We start from the raw sequence: 26832 nt of genomic DNA, 5'->3' as shown, positions 1-26832 counted from the left end.
GCTTCTCCCGTGCTAAGTGGCAGCCACACCTGGCACTCACAACAAGCCCCCGGAGCCCTCTTTTACAGCTCAGGTGGGTGCACGCAGTAATCCGCCAGAAGTACAGCCGCGGGGCCGATTGCGCAAAGCAGATGAATAGCTCACGTGCACTTCAGACAGGAGCTAAATTCACAGAAACAACCGAAACGCCCCCAAATTGCGCACTTCTATCCGGCAGATAGGTCTTCTATAGCAATGGAATTTACTGCAAGGATTGTGCCCGACAAGAAACTCTATCATTGTCCCCAACACTGCACCCAAACCTGCAGAAGTTCATATCGGTGGACAGTTGCAGCGATGTTATATTGTGTCGGCAGTGTGTGGCATGCAGCATGTACAGGTAACTTATTTATTCAAGAAGTCCGACTAGGGAAAATTGTCTGGGGTGGGGGAGTGATATCCGTGTGACATACATGTAGTTTGTATGTGGCTCTTACAGGATGCTCTGGTGCAGTTCAAGACCATGGAAGAATACATGTGTTAAGGTGTTGTGTGTGCAAGAACCACGCACGTATGTCATCAGGTTCCAGGGTCTCTAATGCTTTATCCTATGGACTTCTAAAGTACATTAATGGAAGAACTTGTATAGAGAAGCATTATATGCATCACTGCTCCAAACCCCAAATCCAGCCCCACCCACAATCTATGCAATATGCCGATTCCAACCGACACCCACCCTAACCACACCCACATTCTCATGAAGCCCCACCCAAAGCGGTTATTCATTTAAGATCGATCACTAGGAGGTATTTGTAGTGTTGCGAGAGCCACCTCTATCTGGGCCTCTTCCCATCCATGCGTCTGTCCTCTGATCACGCCAGGAACAATTGTATATTTCTAGGCGTGTAAGGGTATACCTGGGACACTAACACAACTGCAACGGGCGGACCATGAACCTTAACCTGCGGCCCCCCAGATCTTTGTCCCTGGCTCGGAAACATTGGTCCGAGTGTAAATCTATATGGCTTCCACGTTGCGCATGGCAGCACAACCAGAGGGGGGGGTGTAAGCTACACCATGGGGTCCCCTGCCCATAAGACAGCAGGACGATGCTATTATTTTCTGGTGATGACTGAGTGGTCATTAGGATAGTGAGCGCACTTGCGTGGCGAGTTTTAGGAGCACGTTGGAATACGTGTTGGGTCGGAGTTCTGTGTGGAAAATCTAAGCGGTATGGAGATAATTTGGGTATGAGTGACTGGCTGATGTAAGGGGGGGGGGGGGTTTGAGGTTATTTGAAGGGGGGGGGGGGTTAACCGATATTAAAGCTACACGCGGCCCTTTAAAAGGTTACGGTGCGACACATGCGGTCACTGACGTGTATCAGTCTACACGGGAGACCGAAACCATTGCGGGAAATGGCTTTGGCTACGTATAATAAGAATTTACTTACCGATAATTCTATTTCTCGTAGTCCGTAGTGGATGCTGGGGACTCCGTAAGGACCATGGGGATTAGCGGCTCCGCAGGAGACTGGGCACATCTAAAGAAAGCTTTAGGACTATCTGGTGTGCACTGGCTCCTCCCCCTATGACCCCCCCTCCAAGCCTCAGTTAGGATACTGTGCCCGGACGAGCTGACACAATAAGGAAGGATCTTGAATCCCGGGTAAGACTCATACCAGCCACACCTATCACACCGTATAACCTGGGATCTGAACCCAGTTAACAGCATGATAACAGAGGAGCCTCTAGAAAAGATGGCTCACAACAATAATAACCCGATTTTTTTGTAACAATAACTATGTACAAGTATTGCAGACAATCCGCACTTGGGATGGGCGCCCAGCATCCACTACGGACTACGAGAAATAGAATTATCGGTAAGTAAATTCTTATTTTCTCTAACATCCTAAGTGGATGCTGGGGACTCCGTAAGGACCATGGGGATTATACCAAAGCTCCCAAACGGGCAGGAGAGTGCGGATGACTCTGCAGCACCGAATGAGAGATCTCCAGGTCCTCCTCAGCCAGGATATCAATTTTGTAGAATTTTACAAACGTATTTGCTCCTGACCAAGTAGCTGCTCGGCAAAGTTGTAAAGCCGAGACCCCTCGGGCAGCCGCCCAAGATGAGCCCATCTTCCTTGTGGAGTGGGCATTTACAGATTTTTTGGCTGTGGCAGGCCTGCCACAGAATGTGCAAGCTGAATTGTACTACAAATCCAACGAGCAATAGTCTGCTTAGAAGCAGGAGCACCCAGCTTGTTGGGTGCATACAGGATAAACAGCGAGTCAGTTTTCCTGACTCCAGCCGTCCTGGATATTTTCAGGGCCCTGACAACATCTAGCAACTTGGAGTCCTCCAAGTCCCTAGTAGCCGCAGGCACCACAATAGGTTGGTTCAGGTGAAACGCTGAAACCACCTTAGGGAGAAACTGAGGACGAGTCCTCAATTCCCCCTGTCCGAATGGAAAATCAGATAAGGGCTTTTACAGGATAAAGCCGCCAATTCTGACACGCGCCTGGCCCCGGCCAGGGCCAACAGCATGACCACTTTCCATGTGAGATATTTTAACTCCACAGATTTAAGTGGTTCAACCCAATGTGACTTTTGGAAACCAAAACCTACATTGAGATCCCAAAGTGCCACTGAAGGCACAAAAGGAGGCTGTATATGCAGTACCCCTTTTACAAACGTCTGAACTTCAGGGACTGAAGCTAGTTCTTTTTGGAAGAAAATTGACAGGGCCGAAATTTGAACCTTAAATGGACCCCAACTTCAGGCCCATAGACACTCCTGTTTGCAGGAAATGTAGGAATCGACCCAGTTGAATTTCCTCCGTCGGGCCTTACTGGCCTCGCACCACGCAACATATTTTCGCCAAATGCGGTGATAATGTTTTGCGGTTACATCCTTCCTGGCTTTGATCAGGATAGGGATGACTTCATCCGGAATGCCTTTTTTCCTTCAGGATCCGGCGTTCAACCGCCATGCCGTCAAACGCAGCCGCGGTAAGTCTTGGAACAGACAGGGTCCATGCTGGAGCAGGTCCCTTCTTAGAGGTAGAGGCCACGGATCCTCCGTGAGCATCTCTTGAAGTTCCGGTTACCAATTCCTTCTTGGCCAATCCGGAGCCACGAATATAGTGCTTACTCCTCTCCATCTTATCAATCTCAGTACCTTGGGTATGAGAGGTAGAGGAGGGAACACATACACTGACTGGTACACCCACGGTGTTACCAGAACGTCTACAGCTATTGCCTGAGGGTCCCTTGACCTGGCGCAATACCTGTCGAGTTTTTCCCAACGGTTTATAATCATGTGGAAGACTTCTGGGTGAAGTCCCCACTCTCCCGGGTGGAGGTCGTGTTGAGGAAGTCTGCTTCCCAGTTGTCCACTCCCGGAATGAATACTGCTGACAGTGCTATCACATGGTTTTCCGCCCAGCGAAAAATCCTTGCAGCTTCTGCCATTGCTCCTGCTTCTTGTGCCACCCTTGTTTGTTTACGTGGGTGACTGCCGTGATGTTGTCCGACTGGATCAACACCGGCTGACCTTGAAGCAGAGGTCTTGCTAAGCTTAGAGCATTGTAAATGGCCCTTAGCTTTTGGATATTTATGTGAAGTGACGTCTCCAGGCTAGACTATAAGCCCTGGATATTCCTTCCCTGTGTGACTGCTCCCCAGCCTCGCAGGCTGGCATCCGTGGTCACCAGGACCCAGTCCTGAATGCCGAATCTGCGGCCCTCTAGAAGATGAGCACTCTGCAACCACCACAGGAGGGACACCCTTGTCCTTGGTGACAGGGTTATCCGCTGATGCATCTGAAGATGCGACCCGGACCATTTGTCCAGCAGGTCCCACTGGAAAGTTCTTGCGTGGAATCTGCCGAATGGGATTGCTTCGTAGGAAGCCACCATTATACCCAGAACCCTTGTGCATTGATGCACTGAGACTTGGCTCGGTTTTAGGAGGTTCCTGACTATCTCGGATAACTCCCTAGCTTTCTCCTCCGGGAGAAACACCTTTTTCTGGACTGTGTCCAGGATCATCCCTAGGAACAGAAGACAAGTCGTCGGAACCAGCTGCGATTTTGGAATATTGAGAATCCAATCGTGCTGCCGCAACACTACCTGAGATAGTGCTACACCGACCTCCAACTGTTCCCTGGATCTTACCCTCATCAGGGAATCGTCCAAGTAAGGGATAACTAATATTCCCTCCCTTCGAAAGAATATCATCATTTCGGCCATTACCTTGGTAAAGACCCGGGGTGCCGTGGACCATCCATACGGCAGCGTCTGAACTGATAGTGACAGTTCTGTACCATAAACCTGAGGTACCCTTGATGAGAAGGGTACATTTTTTACATGAAGGTAAGCATCCTTGATGTCCCGAGACATCATGTAGTCCCCTTCTTCCAGGTTCGCAATCACTGCTCTAAGTGACTCAATCTTGAATTTGAACCTCTGTATGTAAGTGTTCAAAGATTTTAGATTTATAATCGGTCTCACCAAGCCGTCCGGCTTTGGTACCACAACAGTGTGGAATAATACCCCGTTCCCTGTTGCAGGAGGGGTACCTTGATTATCACCTGCTGGGAATACAGCTTGTGAATGGCTTCCAAAACTATCTCCCTGTCAGAAGGAGACATCGGTAAAGCCGACTTTAGAAAACGGCGAGGGGGAGACGTCTCGAATTCTAATTTGTACCCCTGAGTATCACCTGAAGGATCCAGGGGTCTACTTGCGAGTGAGCCCACTGCGCGCTGAAATTCATTGAGACGGGCCCCCCACCGTGCCTGATTCTGCTTGTAAAGCCCCAGCGTCATACTGAGGGCTTGGCAGAGGCGGGAGAGGATTTCTGTTCCTGGGAACTGGCTGATTTCTGCAGCCTTTTTCCTCTCCCTCTGTCACGGGGCAGAAAAGAGGAACCTTTTGCCCGCTTGTCCACGAAAAGACTGCGCCTGATAATACGGCGTCTTCTCATGATGAGAGGCGACCTGGGGTACAAACGTGGATTTCCCAGCTGTTGCCGTGGCCACCAGGTCTGAAAGACCGACCCCAAATAACTCCTCCCCTTAATAAGGCAATATTTCCAAATGCCGTTTGGAATACGCATCACCTGACCACTGACGTGTCCATAACCCTCTACTGGTAGAAATGGACAACGTACTTAGACTTGATGCCAGTCGGCAAATATTCCGCTGTGCATCACGCATATATAGAAATGCATCTTTAAAATGCTCTATAGGCAATAATATACTGTCCCTATCTAAGGTAACAATATTTTCAGTCAGGGAATCCGACCACGCCAACCCAGCACTGCACATCCAGGCTGAGGCGATTGCTGGTCGCAGTATAACACCAGTATGTGTGTAATACATTTTAGGATATCCTCCTGCTTTCTATCAGCAGGATCCTTAAGGGCGGCCATCTCAGGAGAGGGTAGAGCCCTTGTTCTTACCAGCGTGTGAGCGCTTTATCCACCCTAGGGGGTGTTTCCCAACGCACCCTAACCTCTGGCGGGAAAGGATATAATGCCAATAACATTTTTATCAGTTGTTATCGGGGGAAACCCACGCATCATCACACACCTCATTTAATTTCTCAGATTCAGGAAAACTACAGGTAGTTTTTCCTCACCGAACATAATACCCCTTTTTGGTGGTACTCGTATTATCAGAAATGTGTAAAACATTTTTCATTGCCTCAATCATGTAACGTGTGGCCCTACTGGAAGTCACATTTGTCTCTTCACCGTCGACACTTGAGTCAGTATCCGTGTCGGTGTCTATATCTGCCATCTGAGGTAACGGGCGCTTTAGAGCCCCTGACGGCCTATGAGACGTCTGGACAGGCACAAGCTGAGTAGCCGGCTGTCTCATGTCAACCACTGTCTTTTATACAGAGCTGACACTGTCACGTAATTCTTCCAACAGTTCATCCACTCAGGTGTCGACCCCCTAGGGGGTGACATCACTATTACAGGCAATCTGCTCCGTCTCCACATCATTTTTCTCCTCATACATGTCGACACCAACGTACCGACATACAGCACACACACAGGGAATGCTCTGATAGAGGACAGGACCCCACTAGCCCTTTGGGGAGACAGAGGGAGAGTTTGCCAGCACACACCAGAGCGCTATATATATATATATACAGGGATAACCTTATATAAGTGTTTTTCCCCTTACAGCTGCTGTATTGTTTATACTGCGCCTAATTAGTGCCCCCCTCTCTTTATTTAACCCTTTCTGTAGTGTAGTGACTGCAGGGGAGAGACAGGGAGCTTCCCTCCAACGAAGCTGTGAGGGAAAATGGCGCCAGTGTGCTGAGGAGATAAGGCCGCCGATAAGGGGGCGGAGCCTATCTCCCGTTTTTTGTGTATTTTTGGCATGGGTTAAATGCATCCATATAGCCCAGGAGCTATATGTGATGCATCTTTTGCCATTTAAGGTATTTTTATTGCGTCTCAGGGCGCCCCCACCCAGCGCCCTGCACCCTCAGTGACCGGAGTGTGAAGTGTGCTGAGAGCAATGGCGCACAGCTGCGGTGCTGTGCGCTACCTTTTTGAAGACAGGACGTCTTCTGCCGCCGATTTTCCGGATCTCTTTAGGCTTCTGGCTCTGTAAGGGGGCCGGCGGCGCGGCTCTGGGACCCATCCAGGCTGGGCCTGTGATCGTCCCTCTGGAGCTAATGTCCAGTAGCCTAAGAAGCCCAATCCACTCTGCACGCAGGTGAGTTCGCTTCTTCTCCCCTTAGTCCCTCGATGCAGTGAGCCTGTTGCCAGCAGGACTCACTGAAAATAAAAAACCTAAAACTAACTTTTCACTAAGCAGCTCAGGAGAGCCACCTAGTGTGCACCCTTCTCGTTCGGGCACATAAATCTAACTGAGGCTTGGAGGGGGGTCATAGGGGGAGGAGCCAGTGCACACCAGCTAGTCCTAAAGCTTTCTTTAGATGTGCCCAGTCTCCTGCGGAGCCGCTAATCCCCATGGTCCTTCCGGAGTCCCCAGCATCCACTTAGGACGTTAGAGAAATATAGATATTCCTTTGCTGTGTGTCTGCTAACCTTACATCATTCTTCCCATCTCTGGAACTTCTATTCCTGTCCGTCCCTCATGGCTGCACAGCATGTAATTAGTACCCGACGTGAGGCTGGAGCGCACACCCGGAACATCAGCCATCAGCGGAGGAACACCGGAGACTATGTATACACACACCACCATCGCTCCGATAAGGAGGGGAGACTCTGTGACACTGATACATGTATGTCAAAGGAATTTCTAGGACACCACATTTATAAAGTCCCACAAGCTGATGTATTGTACATGCGGCTCATTCAACTACTGCAGAACTACACATCCCAGCATGCCCTGTCTCAATTTTACCATGCCATAATAGTAAACATGTGGCAGGTTATGCTGGGATGTGTAGTTCCACAGCTGCTGGAGGGCCACATGTTGAACCATCCAGTCCTAGGGAGGACACACACACAATCACTACCCTATAGTACTGTATGTATTATTTGCCAGGTTTATGGTTTGTCCGATGAGTTATTCATCTGTACAATACAGCATGTCTCCTTATCACAGAGGCAGCAGCACCGACAGAAGACCCAGGTATAGTCACCTATTGTCTGCCAGCCATTGTAGGGTAATTCTCCCTCATGTACCAGGGACGTGCTATACGGAACCTGCCCACGGCGAGAGGGCGGAATAATTCACCCTTAGTCACTGATACACGAGTGGGGTCTGCCAGACCGCCCGCTAAGCTTTAGCCTTAGTCTACAATAAGACACAACGCAGTAAATGTAAAATTGCTTTCCCAAGGAATAACCGGAACAACCTGCAGATTCAGAGAGAACCAGGTCTCAGGGAAACAGCCATTTCTTGCACGCAGTTGGAGGGGATATTAGTGAAGCTTCTATTCCCCATCACAGATATAGTGCTGCTGGGAATTAGTAACATAAATGTGACTTTATTCCAGTGATAGAAACAGAGAACCCAATACAGCAAATAACACACACAAGGATATAGGTTTTCACTCATTTATTGATCAGAAAGAGCCAACATTTCTTTGTCATAAACAGTAGGTGACCCTCTGGGGTGGACAGTGCGGTTTAGGGAATAATTAGCGTCAGGAGGGTCGGGTGTGAGTTTAGGTGACCCTCTGGGGTGGTCAGTGCGGTTTAGGGGATAATTAGCGTCAGGAGGGTCGGGTGTGAGTTTGGGTGACCCAGCACTATGTAGGAACCATAACGCAGAGTCTACACTAGGCCTCTAGCTGAGGAGATCTCTGAGGACCTCCGAGAAAGTGGCTTTGGTGCTCATCAGGCCAAGGCCAGCATCTAAAGACCCTGGGCTTCCCCCTACACCCCGTCAGGCAGATAGCGTACACAGTTTAGGAAATATCTCCACTGTATCTCTCCCCAGGAGTGGTTGTTCAACAAACATCCCCCCAAGAGGAAAGCATAGAACATTTTGGGAGGTTACCAAGAGCCCCAGGGTAACGTGACAGACTCTACCTTCTTCTCTTGCCCTGGCTAATGTCAGTGTTCCCAAGTCCAGCATCAGACTGACTAAGCATAAAGGGATATGTCATAAGTTGCAGGATTTACCCCGCAGCGCATTGCTAGCTATTCAATAAATAACCTTTTTCTTGCACCAAAAAAATTGGTGTTTCAGGCGCGGAAACCCACTGATCTCGTGTAAACTGCAGAATTAAATAGATTTTCCCTACGCACTTTGCTGTTTTCTTGTGGACGTTACTGAAGCTGCACGGTTCAGTCCACCCTCAGGCATTCAAGCGCAGGGTAATTCCCGCTAATTGAATATCCCCCATAGCGAGCTAGGGAGGCCAATCCCGGGCTATTTTTTCAATCCCAGGTATCGGGATTGAAAAATGGTCAATCCCGGGATTCCCAAGATTGGTTTATCACTATGTGGCCGCCCCCTCACATAACTCACCATACACTGGGGGAGGGCAACTTCCTCTTCACTCTTTCTGCGGTGGGCGGTGCAGCGTGAGCTGTGACTGCACGTCAAGCTGCGCGGGGGAGCCAGAAGGAGGTAAGCTGGGTAGCGTCCTGAGGACGCTCAACGCTGATCCCTCAATCCCAGGATTGGAGCTTCCAATCCCGGGGTTGAATCCTGATCGTTTTTGGACTTAAATTCTGGAATCCTGCCAATCCCAGGATTAGTCTCCCTACTAGGGAGAGAGGCACGGAGGAAGAGACTACTCTAGAAAGGAGAACAATGGCTGAAGGTCACCTAAATGAGCCACAAGACTACTGGTAAAATGTTCGGAGGATGGATGAGCCTAAAATAACATTTCTCATATAATATGAGAATTTCCATGTTTGGCGAAAACTAAACGCTACCATCTAACATGAGAACCGCAACCCAAGCGTGAGACACAGTAGTGGCAGTATCTTAGTTTGGGGGATGGTGGCTGCACCCCAGACACGGACAGCTTGCTTTCATTGATGGACCTATGAATTAACGTGCCATTAAAGTCCACAGGAGACTGCCGGGGTATCCATTGATGATCTGAAGCTCAACAGCAATACAATGACCCTAAACACACAAGCGGGTCACTTTAATCCAACCGGAATGAGGAGACAGGACCCGACGTTGGGCGTTCAGGTGAAGAAGTCTCCAACACCCATGAAGTGGAGCAGTTCTGAGAGGACCGGGACAGAAATTCCTGCAGGACAATATTCACGTGACTTTAATGTTGGATTGTTCTGATCAATACACGAAACCGTATATTCTGCGTGTGTAATGGCACTCATTGGGTTCTCTTTGTATCTGTCACTTACATGAGGATCTGAGCACATCACATGCAGAACATTCTAACGGGGTCACAAACGTCCGGGCACCTCTATATATCACTTCAGTAGATGATGGGGATTATGTAATAGTCTGCAAGACGCAGGTTGTGCAGGAATCCTGGAGAGCTTGCCTGGATTTTAATGGGTACAGCAAACATTTACAATGCAAAACCAACACAGTTTTGCTTTGTTATGATTGGCGCTTTAAAAATACGGGCGTACTCGCTAGAATTCCCGCACAACCTGCATCTCCCAGCCTATTACATAATCCCTGTTGTCTCTCATTAGGAAGCACGTGAGCAATGTAAATCAATGAAGGCTGTGTAACCTGCAAGACTGCAATGGAGGAGGGGAGGGGAAACCAAGAACATGGGGCTCTGCAATTAAATCAGATGATGTGGCGTTCAATAGAAAATTACCCCCACCCCCCTCCTCCACAGAGCACAGGGACCGTATAAGGGTAAATATGGCTGTCTAGGTCACAGGATTTTATTTCCTTTTATATATAAGCAATCACACATTTGCAGGGATGACCAGGCTGCTGTGCACAAATCCCTCCGTCTTGTCTACATCTTCATTGGAGGAATCATTGGAGCGTCACCTCAGCTGAGGGCACCAGGCAACCTCAGCACCAATCAGTGTAATATGTACAAGACCACCGGAGCTTTCAGAGAACGCTTGAGGGGTTGTAACGGCCTAATTCAGACCTGATTGCAAAAGCAAAAACTCTCTCTAATGGGCAAAACCATGTGCACTGCAGGTGGGGCAGATGTAACATGTGTAGAGAGAGTTAGATTTGGGTGGGGTATATTGTTTCTGTGCAGGGTAAATACTGGCTGCTTTATTTTTACCCTGCAATTTAGATTTCAGTTTGAACACACCCAACCCAAATCTAACTCTCTCTGCACATGTTACATCTGCCCCCCCCTGCACTGCACATGGTTTTGCCCATTAGAGAAAAAGTTCACTTTTGCGATCCGGTCTGAATTAGGGCCTAAGAGAGAAATCACCAGAGTTTGCAACCAACGGACGTAAAACGGCTACCGATATCAAAGCAACCAGTCACCAGGCAGTGGATTTATACCTATGCCTTTGCACAGCCCGGAAGCCAGCACTATACACAAAGAACACCCCAATTTGTACAGTTTATTGAGATTTAAGCAATCCATGTCCAGTGAATAACCTGAAATGGTGCAAAGGTCAGTAGGCAACTGCTAACGGTTATTAATAAAAAAATAATAATTAGCTTCGCTTAGTAAAGACTGAAAGATTAAAGTATATTTCAGAGTTATAAAGGTCTTTGTTGTGGACAAGTGATGGGATATAAACTTACAGCAGTTCTGCAGCAATGACAGATGCTAGGCTGGGACATGAGGCTCCGCCAGTAGCCTGGAAGAAGTCTTATGGACCGATGCGAGATATTAAATTCATCACGCCAGGTTTTTGTGCCCCATCCAGTAGGTGGCAGGACGGTTCTTTAGGGTGTTGGGTTTACTTACTAAGCAGCACTTCTGGGTGTGTTAAAGCATCGCCGCTTTAAATTTTGGGCTTAATGTTCTACTTTCTCTTTCATCCACTAGGGGACACTGGAGTTCCATTATACATTAGAGGTGTGAAGCTTGCAACCGGAGGTGTGGCACAATCTAAAATTAGTATGGTCTGCACAGCCGGCTCCTCCCCCTTCACATCCCTCCTCCCTCAGTTTTGAAAATTGTGCTGGAGGTACAGCACACGGAGCTCTGAGCTCCTGACTAAAACTTAATAAGGGCTGCGTCAACCTAACTAAAAGGGGGACAAGGCTACTTCATATTGGAGAGACAATGATCCCTATTGAAGGGATCTGCATCTCTCTACAGGAGATACTCTATATAATAGGGGCCCTTGTTAGGTTTTTCATTCATTCATTTATTTATTTTCCCCTATCAGCATATAGCGGCGCAGCGGTCACCGGCAGGCAGAGAATGAGCGGGGCTGGAAATGCGCGCCAAGAGTAGCAGAGCGCATTAAAAGATCACCACAGCCGGCCGGGGGGCAGTCAGGAAGCAGTCCGCACTGTGCAACTAGGAGTGGACGCATTAACACTTTCTTGGTGTTACAAAAAGGTTTACATCTTTCCACCTTTTCCACTCATACCGAGGGTTCTGAAGAGGTCGAAACGAGAACGAGTGTGGGCGATTCTAATCGCATGGCCACGCAAGAGTTGGTACTCGGATCTACAAGGGTTGTTAGCGGACGACCCTTGGCGGTAACCTCAGAGAGAGGGCCTGCTATCTCATGGCCCGTTTCACCACCTGGGCCTGAACAGGTGGGGTTTAACGGCGTGACTATTGAAACCCGGATCTTACAGAATAGAGGGATACCTAGAACGGCCATTCTTCAGATGCTTGCAGCTAGGAAGCCGGTCACAGCCAGGCACTACTACAGAATTTGGAAGAAGTACATAGACTGGTGTCAGGAACGTGGATGGAATTCGACGACCTTCCACTTATCCAGGCTTTTACTTTTTCTTCAGGCCGGCCTAGAGTTAGGTCTGCAGCTGGGATCTCTGAAGTTTCCAGTGTCTGCTCTTTCCATCCTTTTTCAACAGCGGTTGGCATCATTGCCAGAGGTTCAAACCTTTTTATAGGGGGTTCTGAGGATACAGCCCCCTTTTCATCATCCCAATGCTCCATGGAATTTAAAGTTGGTGTTAGATTTTTTTTTGAAGTCGCCACTCTTTGAGCCGTTACTCACAACGGACCTGAAATATCTCTCTTGGACGGTAACGTTGTTGCTGGCCTTGGCTTCGGCTAGGCGGGTTTCCTGAGTTAGGAGCCTTATCGTGCAAGAGTCCTTTTCTAATTTTTCTTGAGGATCGGGCGGAACTCCGTACAAGAGCGGATTTCTTTCCTAAGGTTGTTTTGGGGTTTCATGTAAACCAGCCAATTGTGGTTCCATCTTTCCAGTGTCTCGCAGATGGGGACGCGTCTTTGGACGTTGCGGGTGTACGTACACGATACGTCGTCCTTCAGGAAGTCAGACCATTTGTTTGTCTTTGATGATGGGCCAAAGAAGGGTTGGCCGGCTTCTAAGTAGTCTCTGTCTAGATGGATTGGTCTTGCCATTCAGCTAGCTTATGGTTCCTGTGGTAAACAGTTTCTGGTACACACGGGTGCTCATACCACCCGATCAGTGGGTGCCTCCTGGGCGGCTGCCAGAGGTGTTACCACGACTCAACTTTGCAGAGCGGCAACGTGGTCCTCAGCCCACACGTTCGTGAAATTTTACAAGTTTGATACCTTTGCGTCCGAGGATTCTAAGTTCGGACGTTTGGTTTTACAGGCAGCAGACAGCACTCCCTCCCTGGTGGATAACTTTGGGACGTCCCATAATGTATAATGGAACTCCAGTGTCCCCTAGTGGATGAAAGAGTAAAGAGGATTTTGGTACTTACCGATAAATCCATTTCTCTGAATCCTCTAGGGGACACTGGACGCCCGCCTCGGTGCTGTCGACCTGCTGTGTTTATGGTTCTTGTTCTAACAGTTCGTACAAACGGTGTTAGTTTTTCGGTTTAAACTGTTTCTTGGATGCTGTTTGATATGTTGTACAGTTCGGTTCCTCGCCAGGTGCTATAGTATCATGTCCTATTCTCTCAGTCAAATTTTCAAAACTGAGGGAGGAGGGATGTGAAGGGGGAGGAGCCAGCTGTGCAGACAATACTAATTTTAGATTGTGCCACACCTCCGTTTGCAAGCTTCACACCCCTAATGTATAATGGAACTCCAGTGTCCCCTAGAGGATTCAGAGAAATGGATTTATCGGTAAGTACCAAAATCATCTTATTTTGTGCTGAAATCACAGCTTGGTAAATAAGCCCCAGAGATACCAACCATCAAATATGGAGGAGGAAGTTTGACGCTCTGGGGATCTATTGCTGGATCATGAGGCAGCGGACTTGCACAGAGGGACTGGCAACCTGCACCAAAAGGGCAAACAGCATGTTGCAGCGCCATGTAATACCCTCTTGTCTATGACTAGTTGGTGTAAAGGGTTCATCCTAGAAGATAATGACCTAGAACTATATGGCAGGAATATAACAAGACAGCAGGTTGCAAATCACGGGACGCCCGCACAGTCTCCAGATACACACCCCATCCGGGTGATCTGGGCCATGCCGGACAGAAAGGAGAAAACAAAAAGCAACCCACAGGTGCAGCACATTTGTAGGAACTTCTGCAACTACCACCTGCACATTATTTGGTTTCCACTGCAGAAAGACTGACACATCCACGGTTATATCTGCAAATGGCGGCTACTTTGAGGAGTTATAGGGTTCAATTCAATTGACTGCGATGTCAATAGCTCCAGGAACGGGATCTCACCCCTTTTCGATTCAGTGCGATGGCAAGTTGGAGAATGCCCGTTCTCCCGCCCTAAACAGGTTGTTTTGTCGGGAGAACCGGCATTCTCAGACTTAAGTTCCCGGTGTGATGCAGTCTCCGCACGCTAGGGCCAGATATCCACATAGCACCGGCATTTTTGTCAGATTTCTGCTCACACCCCTCTGGTGGTGCGAGAAGAAATCCCGTCGTTGGCTGTCACTGCGCCTTGAATTGAATAGCGCCGGGACCTCCTTCTCAGCGCTGTTAACATCAGTCAATTGAATCGAGCCCAAAGATTTAAGCCAAAAATGGTGTATAAAAATAAACAAATATTATTCTACTATTTTTTATTTTACTTCTAATTGTTATTTTTTCTATTCCTTGATTACTACAGGTGGAGTCTCCCATATCCAGACTGCCTGAGCCCAGAAGCATTTGGGATTTTGGATATTACCATAGAATATTTACATACCTTAATGAGATATCATGTGGATGGGACCCAAGTCTAAACACGAAATGCATTTATGTTCCATATACACACAGCCAGGGGGTCATCTTATACAAATATTTGTAATCATTGTGTGCATTAAAACATCAGAAAGCAAAGTGGCACTAGCTCACATTTTCGGCTATAAGAGGCTCAGACATTACCCGGCGTCAATTCTAACAGGGAGTGGGATGATCAGGTCGCTATAAAACTTGTGAGAACGCTGGATGTAGGTTTCAGGGACCTCTCCTTCTGCTCTCAGGGGCTAATTCAGACCTGATCGCTGCAATGTAGGCGTGGCCAGACCGTGGCGGCTGTGTGACATCACACGCAGCCGCTGCAACCCGGAGTGCGACTGGTAGCTCCCTGCCAGCACGCAGAAGTTGCGCTGGTAGGGAGCTACTCTTCCGGTACAAAAGCGTCACTGCCGTGCGATGCTTTTGTACCTGAGCGGCGGGGGTAAGGCAAGACATGCGGGGCGGACTAGCCTTGTGCTGGACGTCCCCCCCCGCATGTCAGGGTGGCCGATCGTAGCCGTGCAGCTACAATCAGGTCTGAATTAGGCCCTCAGTGTTACTTACACCAGCATAAAATAAAAAGCAGATAAAAATTCAGTATAGGTGAAAATAAAATAAAAAAAAATTAAAATTAGGACAATAATCCCCCTTACAAGGGCACATTTATTTACAGTGCGGTTTTCAGATAACATCTCAATAAACACACGCCAAACACAAAGCGGACTTCTCCACCAACAATGACATAAGGAGGCGCAGCCTGCGGGTAAGTGCAGCGGTTAGGAGTCTCTGCTTCAGGGTCAGACAGCGGGTACCCCGCAAGTGATTGGTAGCAGTCGTTAGTACGTGCGATCCCGGTACGAGCCGTCGGAGTAAGCCAGTGGCCGGTGACGGTGTGAGCGGTACTGGCCGGAGCCACACTTAGGTGGGACAGTAAAATAAACCAGTTATTTCAGGTCCGTGTGAACATGAGACACAGATTTCCCTAGATGAATGCTGGACATATACTAAACACTGAGATATCAGGAGCACAGATCTCACACCACACTGTGTACCAGGAACACGGTAATGTACTACCGGGAGCAGAACATTCATTCCCCACGTCATAACACTACAGCACTTTACTAACCTCAGGGAGCCTGCAATGCATGGGGGGGGGGGGGGGGGGGGAAATGTTATTAAATATAAAGCTACCTATAACGTCACATATTAGACGCCCTTCTCCTCAGACCAGAAGTCTATTAGCTACACCTCCAGCAAAGCAGAGGAAGAGAACAACCTGCCAGGAATTGCACTGTGGCCAGACTCACATATTGCCTACCTCTGATGTATAGAGATAGCATAGGGTAACGACTGAGGTGTATGACATTATGCATTGTATTCTTCAGCAAGCTATGGGGTACGTTTACTAAGATGGGAGTTCTATTTAAGATGGGATGTTGCCTATAGCAACCAGATTTTACTTCTCATTTATCTAGCACCTTCTAGAAGATAATACCTGGATTCTGATTGGTTTCCATGGGCAACATCCGACCTTAAATAGAACTCCCAGCTTAGTAACTTCACCCCCTATGAATGCATCTCATTCCCATCACATTAGAATTTAGCAAAATAAAAGAGGTTCATTAAATCCCCCAAAAAACATTTTGGGGGGATATGGAGGCTCTAGGAAACGTTACGTTGTAAGGACTTATCTAGAAAAGACAAAAGGAGGTATATTCAATTACTGCCGAATTTTCTGACAGTTGGAAAAAATCGGTACTAATTTGACTTCCGTGTATTCAATAGCGCCCGTTTTTTTTTTATCCATTTTTGCCCATGCCTTTTCGGTTTGGTTTTTTTTTGTCAAACCGGCGAAAACAGACCCAAAAACTGTCGAAACGCCAGCAAATTCGACAACACGCTTGGATCGGTGGCGAATTCCCCAATCCACGTGGTTTTTGCCCGTGCAGATTTTTCCACCGGTCGAAAAAAAAAAAAACCCACTGGCATTGAATAGGTAGAATGTAAATTTGACCTAAAAACCGGCGAAGAGTGCAGTTTTTTTGACTGGTCGAAAAAAATAAATAAAAAAACGGCACTAATTGAATGCCCCCCCCCCCCAAGCCCAGTGTCGCATTGGCCAGACATTAATCACTGGTGGCGCGAGCCGCCCCCTCACATGCAACTGCAAAGATGAGGTTATTTGCATTAAACCCACAAAAACTCCACATGGCAGCAGTTGTCCTGTAGGAGAGTCGCCTAATCTATCATCCTATTACACTCCACTAACCCAGACCTACAGATGTGTCCTCATAAGCCATTGCTGCAGTCGCGACAAGCGGACCCTCTCAGCACGCCACGTCCCGTGAGATCCGCTAACATCAGGCGTCTTAGTTGCAACGTGCTGTGGCTATGAGGAGACTGCCGAGTCATGTGATATAACACTTGTATATCTGTGTGTGACTGAGTCTCTAACTCTCTATACGAAGTGCTACAATGTAACGGTATCCGGTCTCTAGGTCGAGATGACAAAAGATCGACATGAGTTTTTCACATTTTTTTTTTTTTTTTAACTTTTTCATACTTTACGATCCACGTGGACTACAATTGGGAACGGTAACCTGCCCAAAGCATGGCGAGCGAACACGGTGCACTAATTGGGGTTCCCGGTCACTAAGAAAAAATGAAAGCGCCTTGTTGGACCTTTTGTCATGTCGTCCTAATGCTAATGCCTAATGCGGTCGTCCTAATGCTGTCAACCTATTTTGGGTGTCGACTTAGTTACTGTGGACAAATAGTGGTCGACCTAGACACTGTCAAGTGTGGTTGACCCTATGAACCACACCCAATGTAACGGCCGCAGCTTCTGGTCCAATACAAGGTCTGTCCTGTATACAGACTCAGTCACGCACAATATACAGAGTTGCACAGGACCGGACGCCAGGAATCTCAAGCTGCGTGGTATACTGAGGCTAGAAGTAAGAGGACACATCTGAAACCTGCAGCTCTACGTGTCCTCCCAGTTATCTTGCAGAACACTCTGGGGCTTGTAGTTCCATAACACCCATAGTGCTAAGCCAGTTATATCATGGGGTTCTATATGCATAAGGGACATAGAGAGCCCTTGGCAGAGGGAGAATCGTCCAGACTACAATGAGGAAAAACTGGCTTCTTGCACAAATCAAACATCTAGACTGAAACGTTCTTCTTACCCGTTCTTGTCCATTTGCCGTTCTGCCAATATCACCGAACCTCAGGATGGCCTCAGCAGACACATCTTCAAAGCTGGCCGGTGGAGGAGGTGTGTAAGGCCCATGCACAGGCGGTGGAACACCTTCATGGACTGTTGTCTCCTGTCCGGCACCATCTGCCGTCCCCTCATCCTCTTCTTCTGTGTCAGACGGGAGGAAGGAGAACTTTGAGCGCTGCTCCTTCAAAAGAGCCTCAATACGGGAGTCCAAACTGCTGCTGTGCTGCGTGAACGGCAGGCTCTCCGAAATACCGTCTGGGAGAGGAGAACACGATCGGGCAGGAGACGGGGGTGGTGAGCAGGCTGGCAGTGGGGGTGGTGGTGGAGGAGGTTCCCATCCCTCTGCTGGCGGCGGGGGAGGAATCGGTAAAGAGGAGGAGGGTGGGGACGGAGGAAGGGGTGGGTGGGGCAGTCTGTAATCCCGGTCAGTTTGAGGTTCGTCAGGAGGAAGTGGTGGAGGTGTTGGCAGCGGAGGAGTCCCAGGAAACCTGTGTAAGGGCGGCTCCTCTGGAGGTGGAGGCGGTTTCCGGTGGCGAGACCGGTAGGAGGACTGAGGGGAGGTGCGGTGTTGATGCCTGTGGTAACGTCTGTGGCTACTATCGTGTGAGGAAGAGGTTGATGAGGAAGAGGAAGCAGGTGAATAGTGGTGTCCGGAGCGTCGAGAGAATGAATCTCCAGAACTGTTGTCATGGCGCCTTGACTTATATCCTGAGGTGTCCTGCGTACTGGAATGGCTGGGGGTCCCCTGCCTGCAAAGCAGAGAAATTGTTATCGGTGGAGCTACAGACAGCAAAAACCTTCTCCCCTGAAGAAATCGCTTGATAGAACAAGAAGATGCACCATCATTCAAGTTCTACGTGCAGATCAAAACGCCTATAGAACTTCCAGCTGACCACTGACTAGTATATTCATCTACACCATGGAGCTTTAACTATTATCTTAAGACACTATGGAAGGGGGGGGAGGGGGGCATTCAGAGTTGTTCGCTCGCTAGCTGTTTTTAGCAGCCGTGCAAACGCATAGTCGCCGCCCACGGGGGAGTGTATTTTAACAAAGCAGGAGTGTCAACGCCTGTGCAGCAGAGCGCCTGCAAACACATTGTGTGCAAAACAAAACCAGCCCTGTAGTTACTTGTGCGATGATTGCTGCGTCAAGTGACGTGGTATGGACGTCAGATACCCGCCCTGCAAACGCCTGACCATGCCTGCGTTTTTCCAAATACTCCCAGAAAACAGTCAGTTGACACCCAAAAAACTCCCACTTCCTGTCAATCTCCTTGCGACCGCCAGTGCGACAAAGCGTTGCTAGATCCTGTGTAAAAGCACGTCGGCCGTTGTACCCGTATGACGCGCGTGCGCACTGCGGGGCATGCGCATATCAGCGCCGTTTTGACATGATCACTGCGCTAAACCGTAGCGAGCCATCGACTCGTTATGACCGCTTATAACCACGCAGTGGTTTCTTTTTAGGATCACTGAAGTTGTCTGCGATTGATCAATATATTGATCCATCACCTAGCTAAAGCGGAAGCAATTTATGCAAAAGTACGAAATTATTTTTTTCCCCTCAATTTTTGAAAAAGGAAAAACTTTAACATTGGAGTGGTGCCTTTGCCTTGTGTATTTTTCCTCTTGTTTTACATATACTAGCTTGCAGCTGCACCCATATGAGAAGACCTATACTAAGCAACATCTGAACAAAACCATTGCAGAATTTTCCATCCTCTCACGACACACGGGAGGTGTGGAAAATTTAGTGCAAGGCAGACTAAATTTTCCACACCTCCCGTGACTAGGCCGTAACATACACGACTGCATCGCTTCACGCACGAAGGCCGTACCTGCTGGAGTAGGCGGAGTCCTGAGAGTAGGGCGTGCCACTTCTAGGAGTGTATGGGGTGCCTTGCGAGGAGGAAAGAGACGGTGTGTACTGGCTGTACGTGGAGCTGGGGTTCTGAGACGACGGGGTCCCGTTCCCGGGGACATAGGTGGTGTCACTTGACAGGCGACGACGAGAGTCCACCTGGAGACAGAGAACGGGAGAATGTAGAAAGCAGGTGTCTCAGCAATAAGTAGACAGATCATACAGTCCGATCAGGTCTCACCGGCTCGGGCTGCAGTCTCTCCTGCGCCCACCTCCCGGTCGTTGGAACAGTCTGAGGGTTGTACGAGCCATTCACTATCAGGTCAAAATATTTCTGTCGCTGCTGACCTGTAATAGAACAATATGCCAAACCAATGTAAAGATCCTACTTCCAACCTTTAGCCTGAAAGGTCAGAGGCGCCTTCTGCAGAGGGGCTCGGCCCATGGATTGCAGCCCAATAACGCATTCCTTGTGTGGTCACCCCCTAATCACCAGATGCTCCCACAATTTACCTCGGAGGTCCAGCTCTGCGTGGATGATGTTACCCATCACAGACGTGTTGTGGAGGTGAGACACGGTTTCCCTGGCAGCCTTGGAGCTGGAGAAGAGGACCTTGGCCAGTCCGAGGTGTTTGCGAGTCTTCGGATGCAGCAAGATCTCCACTTCCTCCACATTCCCGAACTTGCGGCACATCTCCGTTAGGAAGAGCTCCCGCACATTATCATTCAGGTGGGCAAAGGTGACTTCTTTCTGGGGGAGCTGCCCAACGTAGAACTCGTCAAACTGATGAGAGAAAGATGGAAGATGGGGGAGCGGGCTGTTAGACCTGACCCATCACTTGCCCCCAGAAGCGCTACATGTCATCCTCCTATAACACAAAGGGAACGGCTGTGGTACCTTAAACTTGGGAACAGCGAGGGAAATTTCTCTTGGTTTACTCCACATACGTTGCTGGCGAGGGTCGCGGACATCGCCCACCGGGAGATACGGTCCTTCCTGTATGGGAATAGAGAAAGGAGAGGACAGATGAGGAGGAGACTGAGCAATATACAGCTCAATTAAAGCATTGTGCCACTCTCCCAGATCACTCCAACAGCAGGATGTCACTAAATGTGCCTCGCTCCTCTGCGGGAGGCTGCCATGTTAGGAGGGAGGCACTTCCCTCACTCAGCAGACAGTGACTGACAGGCTTGCTCTGCGTGGATGGGTTAATTTAGGGATGTGACCAGTGACGCCAAACAAGCAGCAATGTCTCCAAACATCAGTTCTCAAGGTACACCAACAGTCCAGGTTTTAGCGATATCCATGTTTGAGCACAGACTGTTAAATCAAAATAACAGAGGTACTAAGTGGCCTGTAATCAAGCATCACTATCCTTAATAGCGCTTTCAGCTCGCATTACACATCCAATTGGGGTGAAAGTGCTCCCGATGCTATTCAATTCAGCGTGCTACTTTGCAAGACTAGTGGACTGCCAACAAAACAAAGTGGCGCAATGCCGTTATACGCCCTTGCACGGTGCAAACAGCATCGCAGCGGGGCGCTTATGTCGGAGACTGCCCTGTTTAAGGCGCGAGTACGGGCATTCTTAGACAAAGCAGAGCACTGAACTGAACTCTGCCGGGACCTCCTGTCATTATTCACTTCACACTCAACTTAAAATCGACCCCAATGTATTTTAAATCCATGGCTCACGTAAGAAAACATCATTACATTTTTAAGGTTTAGTGCTCCCATCAATCCACATTAATACCCTGTTAATGCCCCTGAATTACGGTGCTTGGAGCTGCTGATCTTACGGTGATGTTGAAGTGCACGCCATCGTAGCGGTAAACCTTCTGCGCCGCTGCGTGGAGATCAGGGTCCAGTAGCAGCTTGTAACTCCTCCACTGGAAGCCGGCCGCCCTGTGATTCTCGCCCTCGGGCTCCATCTGAGGACATCTGACCTGTGATCGGGATGGAAAGGAAACACTGAGAAGCGCGTTCTGCAGACTCCACCCCCTCTCAGCCGCCTGCAGCAGATACTGCCTGGGTAATGATCTCTGAATACAGACTTTAGTAACCCATTTATACAGCGGATACTGGGATCCCCTAAGATGCCACTTACGCTTACAGGAGCTATGAGTGAGACCCTCACCCCATGTCCAAGGTTACTGATTTGATGGGGTGCACAAAGCAAACGGAACGCAACCTTCCCCTATAGCCATTTAACTTTCACCCTTCATGGTAATACCTGGACGGAGCTGGTTTACAGAATACATGATGGGTTCTAGAATCTTTTCTGTGCACCAGTTTTCACAGACCGCTGGTTGTATACAATGATACGTCTACTGGAAGAAGAAGACCATCTATCCGGAAGACTCGCTAGAATCAGCGGGGAAACCACTACACGTGCGCTTACAGAGCACGAGGGTCACCAAGACTCAATTCCCTTCACCAGCCAGGCTGTGGTATTACATAATGTTCTATCGCTGCTTCCTGCCATTATATTTCTACACAAGTTTACAGGACTGTTAGAAAGAGAGAAATAGGTGTACAGCTTGTTTAAAACCGTATTAAAAACACATTACTGAAAATGAGCTTATAAGGAGATAGTATAGGAGTGTGTAGGGAGAATCGGGTTGGTCTCACCCATGTGTTGGCTGCCATTAGCTACACGCGTCCTCATAAATCTAGCCTCAATACCCCATGCAGCAGGAGATGCCTTGCGTGAGCGAGCCAACAGATCCTGCGCAACTCCGTTAGCTATGCAAATAAGACGCACAAGCAGACTCTGCCGATTACAATGCTCTGTGTCATGCCTATACTCTGTGTGCGGCTGCATACAAAATGCTACGCTACAGTGTTTTCTAGGAAATAAGACGCTTTTTAATGGAAAAAGTGGCATGAAAAGACGCTCGGCGCTGCAGAGTTACACCACGACATGGCGTGGCTAGAGGGGCTGTTTAACGTGCCAGCAGGCGAGATGTAAGTGGACACAGCTATAACTTAAAGCCTTGGGTCAGAAATGGCCTAATATATTATGTATGTGGCTGGATGTCAGAGAACCGCTGCCTGCACTAGGTGTATGTTACTGGAGTTCCCTCGGTGACATTTCAGGTGCTCGTGTTGAATCAGCTCAGGCTGTAACCGGTGGTCTAATTACTCTGCATTGGTCAGCGCACTCCCCACGCTCATACCTCAGGGGTTTCTCAGATGCTGGATCCCAGCACCCCTTCTTCCCCTGTCTCTAGTTACCCCTGTGCCTGGCCACCTCTCACCAACCCTCCCTGCCCCGTGCCCGGCCTGTGTGCCTCTCTCCAGCCCCTCCACCCTGTGCCCGGCCTGTGTGCCTCTCTCCAGCCCCTCCACCCTGTGCCCGGCCTGTGTGCCGCTCTCCAGCCCCTCCACCCTGTGCCCGGCCTGTGTGCCGCTCTCCAAACACTCCCCTGTGTCCGGCCTGGGTGCCTCACTACAGGCCACACACATCCCCCACCTGTGCCTAGCCTATGTGCCTCTCTCCACCCCTGTGTCTGCCTGGGTGCCCAGCTCCAACCCCCCTCCACCCTGTGCCCGGCCTGTGTGCCTCTCTCCAGCCCCTCCACCCTGTGCCCGGCCTGTGTGCCTCTCTCCAGCCCCTCCACCCTGTGCCCGGCCTGTGTGCCTCTCTCCAGCCCGTCCACCCTGTGCGATTCTCTCCAGCCCGTCCACCCTGTGCCCGGCCTGTGCGATTCTCTCCAGTCCCTCCACCCTGTGCCCGGCCTGTGTGCCTCTCTCCAGCCCCTCCACCCTGTGCCCGGCCTGTGTGCCTCTCTCCAGCCCCTCCACCCTGTGCCCGGCCTGTGTGCCTCTCTCCAGCCCCTCCACCCTGTGCCCGGCCTGTGTGCCTCTCTCCAGCCCCTCCACCCTGTGCCCGGCCTGTGTGCCTCTCTGCAGCCCCTCCACCCTGTGCCCGGCCTGTGTGCCTCTCTGCAGCCCCTCCACCCTGTGCCCGGCCTGTGTGCCTCTCTGCAGCCCCTCCACCCTGTGCCCGGCCTGTGTGCCTCTCTGCAGCCCCTCCACCCTGTGCCCGGCCTGGGTGCATCTCTCCAAACCCTTCCCCCTGTGCCCGGCCTGTGTGCATCTCTCCAGGCCACATACATCCCCCACCTGTGGCTAGCCTATGTGCCTCTCTCCACCCCTGTGTCGTCTACCTGGGTGCCCACCTCCAATACCCTACGCCCCCCCATGTGCCCAGCCTGGGCGTCTCTCCAGCCCATCTCCCCTGTGCCTGGCCGCCTCTCTCCAAACCCTTCCCCCTGTGCCCGGCCTGGGTGCCTCTCTTCAACCCCTCCCTGTACACACTCTGGGTGTGAATCCATAGTCATGGCCGTCGCGATAAGTCGATTAAAGCAGTGACGTCTCTTCCCCAGGAATGTCATGGTCTCCAGCCTTGAGACATTGGGGGTAATTCAGAGTTCATTGCAGCAGCAAATTTATTAGCAGTTGGGCAGAACCATGTGCACTGCAGGGGAGGCAGATGTAACATGTGCAGAGAGTTAGATTTGGGTGGGTTATATTGTTTCTGTGCAGGGTAAATACTGGCTGCTTTATTTTTACACTGCAATTTAGATTTCAGTTTGAACACACCCCACCCAAATCTAACTCTCTCTGCACATGTTACATCTGCCCCCCCCTGAAGTGCACACGGTTCTGTCCAACTGCTAACAAATTTGCTGCTGCGATCAACTCTGAATTAAGCCCCATGACCCCAGCCAGTCTCTGTGCAAGGCCTCTCCAGCCGTCTCTTCTCAGCACAATGATAATCATCCTTCCAGTCTCGTTAGAAGTATGACTGTCCCCATCCTGTCTCTTGTAGGGACAGTCTCTTCTCCCCGTCAAAGGGAAGCATTTCTCTCATAGTGACAGTCTCTTCTCCACGGTCTAATGTAAGCATCTCTGGACGATTTTTTTTTTTTAAAGTACAGAGACTGTCTTCCCCCTGTGGTGCCTCTCTCCTTGGGGTGTTTTTGGCTGTACCTTTCCCATGGAGTCTCTCTCACCTGGCTACATCTCTGCTCCCAGCAGTCTCCCCCCGGAGTCTCTCTCACAGGCCTATATCTCTGCTCCCGCCTGTCTCCCCAGAGTCTCTCTCACCTGGCTATATCTCCGCTTCCGGCTGTCTCCTCGGAGTCTCTCTCACCTGGCTATATCTCCGCTCCCGGCTGTCACCACAGTGTCTCTCTCACCTTCTCACATGGATGTCCCCACCTAGATTCTCGCTCACCTGGCTATCCCCCCCCCCCCCCCGTAACTCTCCTATTATTATCATCCTTTATTTATATGGCGCCACAAGGGTTCCACAGCGCCCAATTACAGAGTACATGAATAATCAAACAGGAATTACCACCTCACTTCCGCTGTCTCTCTCCGGAAGTCTCTCTCTCCTTGCTGTCTCACCGTTCCTGGCTGTCTCTCTCCCCGGGTGGGGGTCACTCACCCAGCTGTCTCGCCCCACACCAGTGATCCCAGGACTGTCTCTCACCCAACCCCCACCCCATCCCCCGTGTCTCTCTCACCGTTCCCAGCTGTCTTTCTCCCAGTGCGGTCTCTCACTCGGCTGTCTTTCTCAACCGACCTGTGTCTCCCCAGAGGGTCTCTAACCTGGCTATCTCTTCCAACCCCTGGGAGTCTCTCCTGGCTGTCTCTCTTTCACCCACCTGTGTCTGTCTCTCTCTCCCACCCCCCACCCGGTGTGTTCCCTGTCCTGGCTTTCTCTCTTACCCCTACCCTCTCCCTGGCTGTCTCTCCAGCCCCTGTGTCTCCCCGGGAGTCTCTCACCTGGCTGTTTCCCAGTTCCCGGCTGCCTCTCTTCCCGCCGTGTCTCCCCCGGAGTCTCTCACCTAGCTGTCTCTCACCCCCGCAGTCTCTCTCATCTGGCTGTCTCCCCGGGAGTCTCTCACCTGGCTGTCTCTCCGCTCCGCGCTGTCTCTCTCCCCCCCCTGTATCTCCCCGGGAGCCTCTCACCTGGCTGTCGCTCCGCTCCGGGCTGTCTCTCTCCCCCCCGTGTCTCCCCCGGAGTCTCTCTCACCTGGCTGTCTCTCCGCTCCCGGCTGTCTCTCGCTGTCTCCCAGTAAAGCCGCCTGCTCCCCGCGGCCGCACTTTCGCGCCGGCTCAGCCCCTTCTGTCCGCGCCGCTCCCCGGTTTCCGGGATTATGGCTCCGGCTGCCGCCCCCCGGTGTCGCCGCTCGGTCGCTGCCGGCCGCGTACTCGGGGTCTCCGGGAGGTGAGAGAGCCGCGCAGCCCGCAGTGTGGAATCTGCCAGCGCCGACACGGGGACACGTTTACCTGCTCTGACGCTCCGTCCAGGCACTTTCCACACGGGTCAGAACACCGGAGAGCATCTAACCGGATACCAGTACGGCCACCGCTCTATCCCGGGGATAACACGGGAGGTCGGGGGAGCGCGGATTTATATCGCTGCGGTAATAGCGATGTGACGAATCTGCTATACGGGAAACTATGGCGACAGGAGGGACCTGAGGCGGGCTCTACCATCGAGTAGGGCTGGGGATAGAGCGGCCCGACTTTCTCACACTCTATGGACAAGAACTTTATTTGTATTTTGTCTGGCTAACACTCTAGCACCCAGTTCCAGCGTGTGCAGGGTCATGTGACCAAACCACAAGAAACCCTTACCCAGTGACCCAGCCCTCAAGGCAGTGTAGATATACACACTTACCCACTGAATCAGTACACAGGGATGCTGCCACAGTCACACCCACAAGTAGTATGGTGGTACACTTACCCATTGGTCCAGTCCACAGCTCATTGGCAACTGTGCACTTACCCACTGATCCAGGACAATTTCATCCCTTCTCCAGACTCAGAATCACCCCCTATAGTTTCTAATAACATGGCTAACTTATTGTATTGACAGTTTTTTTTATTTTTTGTCAGGCCTTAATATGGCCTTGCAGAGCTCTAGCCCCTGTATTAGATTGTAAGCTCTCTAAACCAGGTGCTCTGTCATATCACCTGACTGACTCCATCCCGCCGCTGTGTCCTTGTATTAAGCCTTTCTGTATTACA

At 50.2% G+C, this 26832-nt stretch overlaps 1 protein-coding gene across 4 annotated transcripts in view; it reads right to left on the bottom strand.

The window, feature by feature from the left end:
* The window catches only part of SETD1A (SET domain containing 1A, histone lysine methyltransferase), an 82184-nt gene extending 55861 nt beyond the window's left edge, over positions 1-26323 (bottom strand). Inside the window, exons 1-7 of one of the 4 annotated variants that reach the window (XM_063935204.1) lie at positions 26089-26323; positions 21558-21728; positions 20680-20778; positions 20295-20565; positions 20023-20129; positions 19759-19940; positions 17881-18667 (exon numbers count right to left, since the gene is read on the bottom strand). In XM_063935204.1, coding sequence (XP_063791274.1) covers positions 17881-18667; positions 19759-19940; positions 20023-20129; positions 20295-20565; positions 20680-20778; positions 21558-21713 — 1602 coding nt within the window. In that variant the 5' untranslated portion in view covers positions 21714-21728; positions 26089-26323. The other 3 variants (XM_063935207.1, XM_063935205.1, XM_063935206.1) reach the window with 3 other exon arrangements.
* Between the last annotated feature and the right edge of the window lie 509 nt (positions 26324-26832).

This window comes from Pseudophryne corroboree, chromosome 7 (genome assembly GCF_028390025.1).
Source record: "Pseudophryne corroboree isolate aPseCor3 chromosome 7, aPseCor3.hap2, whole genome shotgun sequence".
Taxonomy (NCBI): domain Eukaryota; kingdom Metazoa; phylum Chordata; class Amphibia; order Anura; family Myobatrachidae; genus Pseudophryne; species Pseudophryne corroboree.
Note: the sequence above shows the minus strand (reverse complement) of the source record. Positions and strands in the feature narration are given on the sequence as shown.